Raw genomic sequence first — 12,018 nt, forward strand, 5'->3', positions numbered from 1 at the left:
TCAGGCTCCAATATCTATACTAATGGGTAGATAAAAAAATGCTACTATACGTACAAGCATATATGATAAACAAATTACAGTCCCAATAACACACACACACACAAAAAATGATGGCTTTGAGATTCTCTCTTTTCATCTTCATCTTTTCTCTATACTTTATCTGTGATCTTCCAGGAATATTTGGTCATGATGAAGACAAGACAATTAAAACCATGGAGGAATTTTCTGGGTACCCAATTCATGAACCTAAATATCCCAATTCCTTATCTTCTTTATCTGTCAACTCTGATACTCTACAGAAACAGGTAATTTTAGCAAAAAAAAGTTATCTTTTTGTGACTTTCTTGTTTGTGTGTTCTTGAATTTGTTATAAAAATTGAATCTTTAGTGATGAAAGCTTATGAAGTTGTGGTTCTTGTGAACTCTGAATTGGGTTTTTGCCTTTTATCGAAAACAAACAAACAAACAAAAAGATACAGTAATGAATAGTAAATACATGAAAGAAAGAAAGGTAAAGAGAGTGTTTTGTTTGGTTTGCTGGATACATTGGTCTAGAAAATATACATAACTTCTACAATATTAAGTACTTTTTATTTGTATTTGTATAATATTGGCATGAGATGAGTTTAAATGGAGTAATGTGGTTAGTGAGGATTAATATAGCTTATCTCAAATGAGATGAGTTTACATGGAGTAACGTGGTTAGTGAGGATTCATAAAGCTGACCCCAATGTGATTGTATTCTCAAAAATGCTTTTAGGAAAAAACTACTTTTTTAGCTTGTGCTATTTACCGGAAGCACTTATTTTCTCCCAAAAGCTTGGCCAAACGCCTCACTTTTTTAAAATAAGCATTTTTAGACTCTGGAAACTTGGTCAAATAGGCTAGAAGTCTCATTTTACTAAGCATTAAGGAATTGTGTAAAGCTAACTTTTTTCATCATTATTGGACTGTGAATTTATCATTGATGAAACATGGGAGGTTATTTCAACTGCTGTAGTAGGAATATTAATCTTTGTTCCGAAACAATCCAATCAAATGCAGCTCAAAGTGCACAACAGAATGGGAAAAATCAAACTTTTTTATATCCATTGTTTCGACCACTTTCGTTTAAAGTTGGATATCCTTTGTGATTTACAATTTGTAGAATTGAGTGTAAAACACCTTTTTTGAAGTAGGATGCAATTTGTTGTGTTGAGTAAAGTACCTAATTTAAAGTATGACTTGTAACTATTTAGTCTTTTCAAGTACACTGGAAAAGTGTAAATTGGCATCTCGTTTTTCTGTGATGTTATGTTTGAGAAAGACAGCAACTTAAACAAACTGGAACTTTCAGAAAATATATTATGCATTTCGAATGTGTATTTTGTTCTGTAGAAATGATGTAGATGTATGTGCTATAACTTATTTCAATTGTTATCATATTAAGTGCAGTGTTTTTGAAATTTTATCTTATAATAGTTTGTTGCTTGTGTCGTTCTATGTGTTGTTCTAGATAGAGGAGCTAGCAACTTTCTCAGATTCACCTGCGCCTTCCGTCACTAGGATCCTATACAGTGAGAAGGATGTATTAGCAAGGAGGTATATATATTTAGCTTATAAGAACATTTTGCTTATTTGACGTTAAATAAAGCCTATATCTGTTTGTGCTATTGTTATGGTTCAGAGTTCAGAAACTATACTGAGCTAAAAGTTGAGCAAATGTGATCTTGAATTTGGAGTAGCTGGTGTAGTCAGTTCAGTAACTTCACTGAAACTAAATTGAACTGTCTTCGTCTCTCTTCCTATAGTTTGAGTAATCACGAAAGAAGAACAGGTAATCAGGTGTATGACCTGGTACCATGCAAAATGTACTTTCCATACAGTACGGCCCATTTCTTATATCTATATTCTGTGACAGGAAGAGCATGTTCTGCCAAAAAGAAGTTTGAAATGAAACTACCACGAGAAACACTTCTTTTATACTGATGATTTTAGCTAGAGAAATTGTTGTTTTCAACGTTGAATTTTTAAGTTATGAAAATAGGAAAATTGCATCTGCTTCTACATTTCACTTTTGAGGACAAAAATTGGCATAATAACTTTTGAGAAGTGTTCAGTGGATCCGTCATAGCTTTTTGGGCTTTGTGGTACTCAACAAATGGGCTATACTTGACTAACCAAATAGAAAAGACATGTTTAAGGAAGTAAACGCTATACTGATAAAGAGGGGTGTATTTAAAGCAGTGTAGTTTAGTTCCAGTCTGGTGAAATTCTATAGTTCCTTCTGTATGTTATGATTGGACATTCAGTTTGATGTGTAACCAATTTGTTCTTTTTCTGACTTATTCTTGTGGGATTAAATCATTCAATTTTTTTTGTACTATTGTTCCCTCGTAAAATTTATAGTTGCTCATAGATCTGTATGAAATGCCTATTTCATTCTTGATCAATTTCATAAAAGTAACATTGGAAGCATTGTTTTACTTCTGAATAAGTAATAAAATAAACACATATGGTTTACTTGTTTGCTTATTTATCATGCAGTTATATTAAAGATTTGATGGAACTTTCTGGTCTCTCTGTTAGAGAGGATGCTGTCGGGAACATTTTTGGTCGGTGGTAAGTTTGTATCATGATGCTTTTCTCCATCGATTCTAAAGCATAAGCTTTCTAATACATATGTATTATCCAAGTACATCAAATGTTTGACAATTTTCTGTTTCCTGGATTCAGATTAGGTGAACTTTGACTAATATGTTGAAATATATTCTATTTCCATTTGGTACGAGGAAATACATCTCATGAAATTTTCTGAATATCTACATTTTAAGTCTTATAAAATGATTAATGTAGTTTGGTTTAGCTTCAAAAATTGGTATTTACCCCGAAAGCAAAAAAATGTGAAATAAACTGGCACAGATTTCTTGAAGGTCTGGTTAGCATTGATTTAGATGAGATGCTTTATGTGGAACTTTGACTTTATCTCTATTTATTTAGAAGATAGTCTAATTTGAAAATTTATTTGCACCCATCTGCCCCTCGACTTGCTTCTTACCTATCATATCTTGAACATGACTGTCATCTTGTGGTTCACAGGAATGGATATGAACCTGAGCTCGCCCCCGTTTTAACTGGCTCTCACGTTGATGCTATACCATACTCCGGAAAATATGATGGTGTGGTTGGTGTTTTGGGTGCAATAGAGGCCATTAATGTGCTAAAGCGGTATGCATATATCCTGACTGCTTAAACTTAACATTTTGTTCCACCATCAGACTGTTTAAACAAAGAAAACTCAACAATTATCTATACACTTAGCATTTGGCTGCTACTTTGTTTAACTGCAGAGTTCTGTCTTCTGTTTACTGATTTAAAATCCAAATTACCACAGGTCGGGTTTCAAGCCTAAGAGGTCACTAGAAGTGATTATGTTCACTTCAGAAGAGCCCACGAGGTTTGGGATAAGCTGTCTGGGAAGGTTAGGATCTTGATCACTTACTTAAGCATCTAAGAGGATAAGCAAATGCATTCACCGAGTTCCCTCTGATGGACAGACGGCATACATTAATTATTAGGTTCCATTTGCTTTTTAACTGCTTATGTTGCAATATAGGAGTACTAAACGCGCCCCCTATCCAGTTGAGACTCTGATGATCATGATATTTGCAGCCGTTTGCTGGCAGGAAGTGTACAACTTGCTGAACTTCTAAAGAAGACTGTTGACAGCCAGAATATTTCCTTTTCTGATGCTGCCAAGTCTGCTGGTTACGCAAATGCTAAGGGGGATTTATCTGAAGTCTTTCTCAAAAAAGGAAGCTATTTTGCTTTTGTCGAGTTGCATATCGAGCAAGGTCCCATTCTAGAAAAAGAAGGTAGGCTGTTGTTAAATGGTTATCCTATTTTTGATGATCCAATGCAAGGACAGGTTTAGATGTAGTCTGTATCGATAGTTAAGCTGGTTTATCTGTCAATGCAGGTACTTCCATTGGTGTTGTGACTGCAATTGCCGCTCCAGCAAGCATCAAAGTAACATTTGAAGGCAATGGAGGTCATGCAGGAGCTGCATTGATGCCAGAAAGGTAACTATTTTTTGAAGAGCTACTAGCTAGAGCTAGAGATTTTCAATGATTCTGCACAATGATGCAGGGGTCTCTTACTTTCTTATTTACAATTTCTGTAAAAAAGCTGCAGATCTCTCTGCCTGCTTACAAGTTACAACTTCTCCACTTTCCTTATTGTAAATAAAGATGTGTTTCATACTTACAAAGTATTAAGATGGTTTTCTGTCTAAGTTGTGATAGACAGATAGTTACCACCAGGGTCATGTGCTAGTTGCTTTTGTTTGGAACTCTTTAGAAAGTTCAAAACTTTATAAAGGACTGATTCTGGCTGTTAGCGTATCGACTTTCAAAATTTACGTGCTTGCTTTCTTCTAAATTTATGTGTTTCTGATTAGTCTAAGCTTGAAAACTAAAGCAGATTATATAGTTGACCTTTTCATGCCATATGTTTCTTGAATACTGTCTTCTTTGTTGTAAGCTCTCCTTCTGTTCCCTGATTGTGACTCTCAAGCCGTAAAGCATTTTGTCTTCTATTGTTTTTCAGCTATCATCTACATTATTCAAGATGTTGAGAGGCATCTGATTTTATATTGATTGCAATAGGGAATATAAGTCTTATATATATATTCTCTCCTTGAGCAATGTGCTGCTAATAATCTATTCCAACATATGGCTCATTGTTCCCCATAACTAATTTGGAACAGAAACGATGCTGGACTGGCTGCTGCAGAGTTGGCTCTAGCTGTGGAGAAACATGTACTAGATTCTGGATCCATTGACACTGTTGGAACTGTTGGTAAGCTAATGTCTTTTGCCTTATACTAGAAGACACTGGTCTAGGGTCAACTACTTTGTGCTCCGATGAATCGTGAATGGTTTAATCTGCATCTGATAATGGAACTCTCCGGGAAAGGAGAAATTCATTAATGTGTGGAACTACTAATTGCTGTGAGAATTATTAGGTGATCTCTCAATAAGATCTAATGAATTTTCTTTTTCAAGGCATTCTAAAGCTGCATCCTGGAGCAATCAACAGCATCCCGAGCATGGCACACCTTGAAATAGGTATACTTCCTGTCGGATCATGTATTTTGTCTCTACAAATCATTCCAGCAGACAGGATGATCATAAAACTAGTTTGTTTTCAAGTTTATCAATTTTGAAAGGAAAGAGTTGCATTTCATGATTCAAGTATTCACATTATACTATACATTCTATCCAAAGCCTAGTACACAATCTGTATTTGCTGTATCTGATAACAAAGTCGTCTTGTGTATGGGAGGGACAGATACACGTGACATTGATGAAAGACGTCGAAATCTTGTAATTGAGAAAATCCATCAGTCAGCTTTGGCTATTGCTAAAAAACGCAAAGTTACACTCTCAGAGTTTGAAATAGTGAATCAAGATCCACCAGCCCTTTCAGATGAGTCAATCACTAAGGCAACAGAATTAGCATGTCAAGAGCTAAATTTGACTCACAAGAAAATGATTAGTCGAGCCTATCATGATTCCTTGTTTATGGCAAGGTAAGTAAAGGGGGAGAACCTCTGCATTTATATTTGATTATGCATTTTATCTTCTTAAGTTCATAGGTCCCTTATGGAACTCGAGGTCCATGCAGCTTATGTAGGACACAAATTTATATGCTCTCTGACCAAAATTTTTTGCTAAATTTCATGCTAATATCCTTGCAGAGTATCTCCGATGGGCATGATATTCATTCCATGTTACAAGGGTATGTCATCTCACTTTCCTTTGACACTAGTTGTTCCCATTTTCTCTGTGTTCATATTATCCCTTCGCTATCCCTTTCTATCTTCTTTATGTGTAGTTGATGTCATTCTTACTCTCTTCTAGTTACGTCACCTATTTCCATTTTAGAAAATAAAATATTTTAGACACTCGAAGCCTTGACAGAGTCACGGAGCTACCTTTGGTAAAGGGGGGGTCAACTGAATCCTCTTCGCCAGGAAATTACACTGTGCAAAAAGGGTTAAAACATACTTTTTTGTATATATATAAACACTATTGAATCCCCTTGACGTAGGTTCATATCTTAGGTGTGCCCTTCTTACATTTTCTTGAACCTTGAATCCCCGTACTCAAATTCCTGGCTCCGTTACTGACTAGTAGAACTATGCTAGGCCAACTGTATCTGATGAATATATGCTGGATGATTACAAAAAAGTTACACTATGAATTAACTATCACAAGCTAGGCATAACGACAAAGACGAAGCATCTGTGCAAGTTCATGTTGCTGTTTCATAGGATGTCTGGATTGATATTCATGCTTGTTAGCTATTGATTTTGCAGGATATAGCCATAAGCCTGAAGAGTTTTCATCTGTTGAGGATATCGCGAACGGGGTGAAGGTTCTAGCATTAACTCTTGCCAAATTATCCCTCTCATAATAGCCTTCATTTAGTTCAACACTTCCTAATGCTTCATAGCATTTGTATTTTTTTACTTCTACATGTATTCTGGATATCCTCCTATGTCTCTAATAATAGTTGGCTTTGTTCACCAATCATTTCAATTCATATGCGGCATATCCAATTGCTTCAATTTTTAGTTATGTAAAACAATAATTTAAAACCAAGCTGACTATATTGGCTTTATAAAAGAAATACATTGGAGTAAAACGCTCACTATTGAAGGCAATCTCATATACAATCTACAGGGCTTGAAATCGAGACCTCTGGTAAAGGATGTTCCTCTGCTGATTTAGACTTTAGTCTTTGCTTAACTTTGTTTTACGTTACTGTATAATAGTAGGATGCACATATATCATTGTCATCTTCCAAATTTTTTTGATTCACCACCTTTTTAAACAATAAAAAAATCTAGAGAATTTAATTTTTTTGTCAAAGTCCTGTGAATATATATATATATATATATATATATATATATACACATAAATGATGCTCAAACTTATTTACGTGACATCTATTGACGTCAAAGAGAAATTGATATGATGGGTGGTTATGAAAAGTCTAATTTTAATTATACAAATAAAATAACTAAAAAGTTAGTACGATATAAATTTTTAGAAATAATTGTTCAAACCGTACCATTGGCACCTCTCAACTCTATCCCATACTAATACAAAGACCACTATCATTGATTAAAATTAAACATAAAATTCATGTTTTGATTAGACTAAATGTGAATCATTAGTCCAAGACTTTCGGGAGAAATATATTTGTGTAAATTATGAGATATATTATTATATACTGCAATTAGGGGTGTACAAAATCGAACCAAATCGTAAACCGAGTCAAACTGGAAAAAAAAATCGACTAGTGGTTGGTTTGACTTGGTTTGGTGTTGAAAAAAAAATCCGACTATATTTGGGTTGGTTTGGTTTTAACTAAAAAAAACCAACCCGAGACCAAACCAACCCGACATTATATATATAATTTTAAAATTTTATTTTATACATAAAAATATTTACTTTGATATAATTTTTAAATATTTCTTATACTTTTTCATAGTTTTTATCTTTTAATATATTATTTCAAGTTTAAAACTTAGAATTTTGAATGGTTCCATAAAGATTATAGTCCATAGATCTTGGTAATTATAATAAAACTTAAATCAAAATCAAATTAATACTAATGCAAAAAGGAAATCAATTTAACACTAAGAATGACAATAATATTGAATATTTATTCTTTGGTTTTACATTGGTTTAGACAATTAAAGTACATAATCTAATTTTAATTTCCTTTAATATTTAGTCATGTAACTAATACTTATTAAACTTATTTTAGCATGATTTAGTACTTTTAAATTATGATCATTTTCACTATGACTTGTTAATTTGCAATATTTGTTTTATGCGATTTCATTATTATTATTATTATTATTTTTGGATATTTTAGTGTCATTAATCATATCATTGTTTGTGTTGTATTCTTAAGAAACACCTTAGATAGTTGTATTTTGGTAGAACTGAAGAAATATTTGAAGTACAAATAAATTATATGTTTGTATGAAAACTTTAGCGAAAAAACCCGAAAAAACCCGAAAGCCCGAAAAAATTCGAGGTTGAAAAACTCGAGTTTTATTGGTTTGGTTTGGTTTATAGATTTAAAAATTCGGCACAAATAGTTTGATTTGATATTTGAAAAATCTGAACCAACCTGACCATGTACCCCTAAGTGCAATATTTTACATACATATTACCTTGGTAAATCGGTAATATATTTCACATATCATATCATCTTTATTTGTTGACTAGCTCGTCAATTGATGTTTTGTTTGTGCGACTGCATCTGAATACCTCGAAATGCAAACCAAATATGTTTTAACGAAAATTAGATTTTGATCATAATTTTTTAATTAATTTTGGGAAATCAGATTTAGATGAAGTTTGAATTGAAGTTTCAAAATGTGTTTGACTATAATTTATGGAAATATTTTATTTTTTGGAGAAACATGAAAATGACTTATTCCATAAATTTTAAAAACTATCAATAGTATTCATAAATTTGACACAAAATTATTATTTTTACAAGGGAAAAGACTCAAATATAACATCGGACTTCGAGAAAAGGGTCATTTATGTCGTCCGTCAAAAGTTTGGTTCATCTATGCCATGTTTGTTTGAGAAAAGGCTCATCCAAGCCATTAGTTGTTAACTGAAATGGCATATATGAGTCTTTCTCAGAGTTTAATGACATATTTCAGTCATGTTCCTTTTTAAAAAATGATTTAATTAATGGCGCGGCCGAATCAAAATTGAACATGTGTAAAAAATGATTTTGCATAACAAAATCGTTTTCAGCTAACAAATAATGGCATGAATGAGCATTCTCTCAAAGTTCGATGACATATTTGAGGCATTTCCCTTTTTTAACAAAAAATAATTTAATTAATGACGTGGTCAAATCATAATTGAACATGTGTAAAAAATGAATTTGCAAATCAGGACTGTTTTCAGTTAACAAATAATGGCATGGATGAACCTTTTCTCAAATGAAAATGGAATAGATGAGCCAGACGTTTAACGGATGGCATAGATGAGACTTTTCTCAAATTTTGATGGCATATTTGAGTTTTTTCCTTATTATAATGAACTAGATAATACATAGAGGTCAACTAATTCTACCATAGAGGCCAACAATAGACAATAACTCCCCCTCCCCCCTCCCCCCTCCCCCCCGAACACAACTTACAACTTTCATTGTACTCTGCTCTCCAAAGATCAACTCTTCTCAAAATCTCACTCAAAAGGTGCTGAGTTGGAATCCCATTCTAACTAAAGATTCTTATGGTCCAACTACACGAGAACCAGGAACAGAGGGCCCCCCCCTCTGCCCGACTCTTTGGTCTTAAGAACACTGGATTAAGAATAAGTCATTGCCCTTCTCCGACCCTAACTGCCCATCCTGAGAGCGGGCATCTAATGCGTTCCACTTATTGAACATGAGTTTATGGTCGGTCCATGACCCCTGGAGGTCGAAGGCATCCTTGGGCTGATCTCGTAGTTCCTACGAGGTGGAGATGATGGGTCGGTCCATGGATTTTCCTTCCTTTTCTTTTGCCGCATTTCGCTCAAAGGAATGGAGGGAGATAGTGCATCAAGTTGTTCACAAGGGCCAACTTGATCCTCTTCCCCAGAGATCTCAGATGCGGGAACATAATTGAACATGTGTAAAAAGGATTTTGCAAAATCGAAACTGTTTTCAGTTAACAAATAATGACATGGATGAACCTTTTCTCAAACGAAAATGGTATAGATGGGAAAGACTTTTAATGGATGGCATCGATGAGTCTTTTCTCAAATTTTGATGGCATATTTGATTTTTCCCCCTTTTTATAATGAACATACATTATTTATATTCTAATAAAAACTACTAATAATATAATTATTACATACTATAATATCACGACCCAAAAACGGACGTGATGACACTTGTCTTTTCTCACCAAGACAAGTCAGCCCCAACCCAACGAAAATAAAAGAAATGCGGAAAAAAATAAAGCAAGAACAAGACAAGGGAGGAAAACTTATTCATTCTAAACAATACCCCAAAATCTGGTTATCACATGTACTGTGTACAAGTCACTAAATGCATAAAGTGTGGAATTAGAAATAAGTACAAGTCTCTATCTTTGTTTCTCAAATAGAACATAGTAAAAGAAAGAGGAAGATAGAGGGCCCGCCGAAGTGACAAACAACTACCTCTTCAATTCCTTAACGAGCCTCGAACTCAGAAGACGAAGAAAGAGATCACGCTGGTCCGGGATCAAAACCTACAAAGTGTAGAAGCAAGGGGTGAGTACCAACAACACGGTACCCAACAAGCAGCCTATGAAACAAAACAACTAGCTAGAAATCAAATACCCTTACACTCCAACCGAACCTCTTCAAACTACAACCTGCACAAAATTCAGTCCAACTTAACGGTTTTACGTTACACGGCTCACAAGGCCTAATATTCACAATTCAATCTTCATAATTCAAGAATCAAATAAATCAAGTCAATCTCAAAGTCAAGTAGTTCAGTCACACGCAACAAGTACATAAATATCAAGTATCAAGCAAGTCACGCATAAGCATCAAATGCATCAAGTCACGATAATCAATCTCTTGCCAGAATCATTTTTCATCTACACAATATCACTAGCCGGAACCATTTTCCATCGGCTTTATATCACTAGCCGGAACTATTTCCCATTGGCTTTATAAACACTTGCCAAAAATAACCTCGACATTACAATTCATCACATGTCTCATCATAGTGTTCACAATCTATGCATACAAGCAATATCACACCACACGAAAGAGACAACAATTCATACAATTCAAGTCCACATTCATGCTTTCAAGCATTTTATCCATCCATCAACAAGGGTCACAACAAAGAAATTCACATCATCATGTTCATCACATAGTCTTTTTTCAATTCAACCCTTTTTTATTCATTTAGATGTAACAAGTGGACAATTAAATCATTCACCTCATCCCCATTACTCCCAACACACAAGCAACGAAGTAAGTACACTAATTCTACTAGAATACGAGGGTTAGGAAGTCACTTGCCTTAAATCAATCAACAATCACTCCAAGAGTTGAGTCTTTCCCTTCCGAATCACTTCCACAGCCCCCCAATCTATAATAGTCAAGTATTCACAATAACTCACCAGAAACAACAATTTCCACATCAATTATGTAGAGAAATAGGTCAATCAACTCAAAACTCAATTTCAAAATGGAGGTTTGAATCTGAAAAATAATACTTGGAAATTATGTTTAACTCTTTAGGAACTCATTATAGAAAATCATTTCGAAAATGGAATCAAAACCACTTCAAAATAACCATTTTCCTAAGTTCTTGGGTTCTTGAATATAACCCCAAAATCTCATTTCAAAAACTGATTTGAACACATAAATCCATAAATAATAATGGGTAATTGAAGATTTAGAGTTAAGAATCGTTACCCAAAAGATTTCCCTCAAAAATCTGGTCCAAATCGCCAACCCAAAGCTCCCAAAACTCAAAAACAGGGAAATGGTGCTTAAACCCCAAAAATGGCAGTCAAAACCCTTTTTGATGTCGCAAAAGCGACCAGGCGAACCCTGCTAAAAATGCGGGTCTCACTTAAGCGAAGCCTACTTAACTTTTGTGACGCTTGCTTAAGCAAAGAGGCTCTCGCTTAAGAGACCAGCCTTCGCAAAAGCGAGGCATGTAGATACCAGCAAAAATACAACCAACTCTTAAATTATCGAAAGGAACCTCAGGATTCATTCAAAATCTTGTGCACATAAACCACATATGCAAATCAATTATACTCGACATTTCGAACTTAATGAAACCATAAAAACACGAATTCGGAGTCTCTTTGATCCGACATTCGTGAAAATCACAAGAATTTAACTCAACGCCAAAAAAGACTAAAACAAGCTCAGGACCTCTCAAAAATAAATCAAGACCTCACCTAGGCCTAAAATCATCCCCGAA

At 34.4% G+C, this 12,018-nt stretch overlaps 1 protein-coding gene across 1 annotated transcript; it reads left to right on the forward strand.

Annotated features, from left to right (window-relative positions):
* Positions 1 to 73: 73 nt before the first annotated feature.
* Positions 74 to 6,588, forward strand: LOC125839597 (ureidoglycolate hydrolase). Its single transcript, XM_049518590.1, has 12 exons — positions 74 to 305; positions 1,496 to 1,581; positions 2,527 to 2,601; positions 3,079 to 3,207; positions 3,374 to 3,460; positions 3,652 to 3,854; positions 3,959 to 4,061; positions 4,748 to 4,839; positions 5,046 to 5,108; positions 5,332 to 5,572; positions 5,741 to 5,781; positions 6,362 to 6,588. The coding sequence occupies exons 1-12, from the start codon at positions 108 to 110 to the stop codon at positions 6,457 to 6,459; spliced, it is 1,416 nt and encodes a 471-aa protein (XP_049374547.1). The 5' UTR covers positions 74 to 107; the 3' UTR covers positions 6,460 to 6,588.
* The last annotated feature ends 5,430 nt before the right edge of the window (positions 6,589 to 12,018 follow it).

The sequence above is a fragment of the Solanum verrucosum genome, unplaced genomic scaffold, assembly GCF_900185275.1.
Source record: "Solanum verrucosum unplaced genomic scaffold, falcon-dt-bn FXZP01000306.1, whole genome shotgun sequence".
Lineage (NCBI taxonomy): Eukaryota > Viridiplantae > Streptophyta > Magnoliopsida > Solanales > Solanaceae > Solanum > Solanum verrucosum.

What these genes read in the sequence shown, in the direction of transcription:
- LOC125839597 (XM_049518590.1), top strand. Translation starts at nt 108, where the DNA reads ATGATGGCTTTGAGATTCTCTCTTTTCATCTTCATCTTTTCTCTATAC. An exon ending in GCTGCATTGATGCCAGAAAG is followed by an intron (nt 4,062 to 4,747) that starts GTAACTATTTTT and finishes AATTTGGAACAG; the next exon opens with AAACGATGCTGGACTGGCTG. An exon ending in ATTCATTCCATGTTACAAGG is followed by an intron (nt 5,782 to 6,361) that starts GTATGTCATCTC and finishes TTGATTTTGCAG; the next exon opens with GATATAGCCATAAGCCTGAA.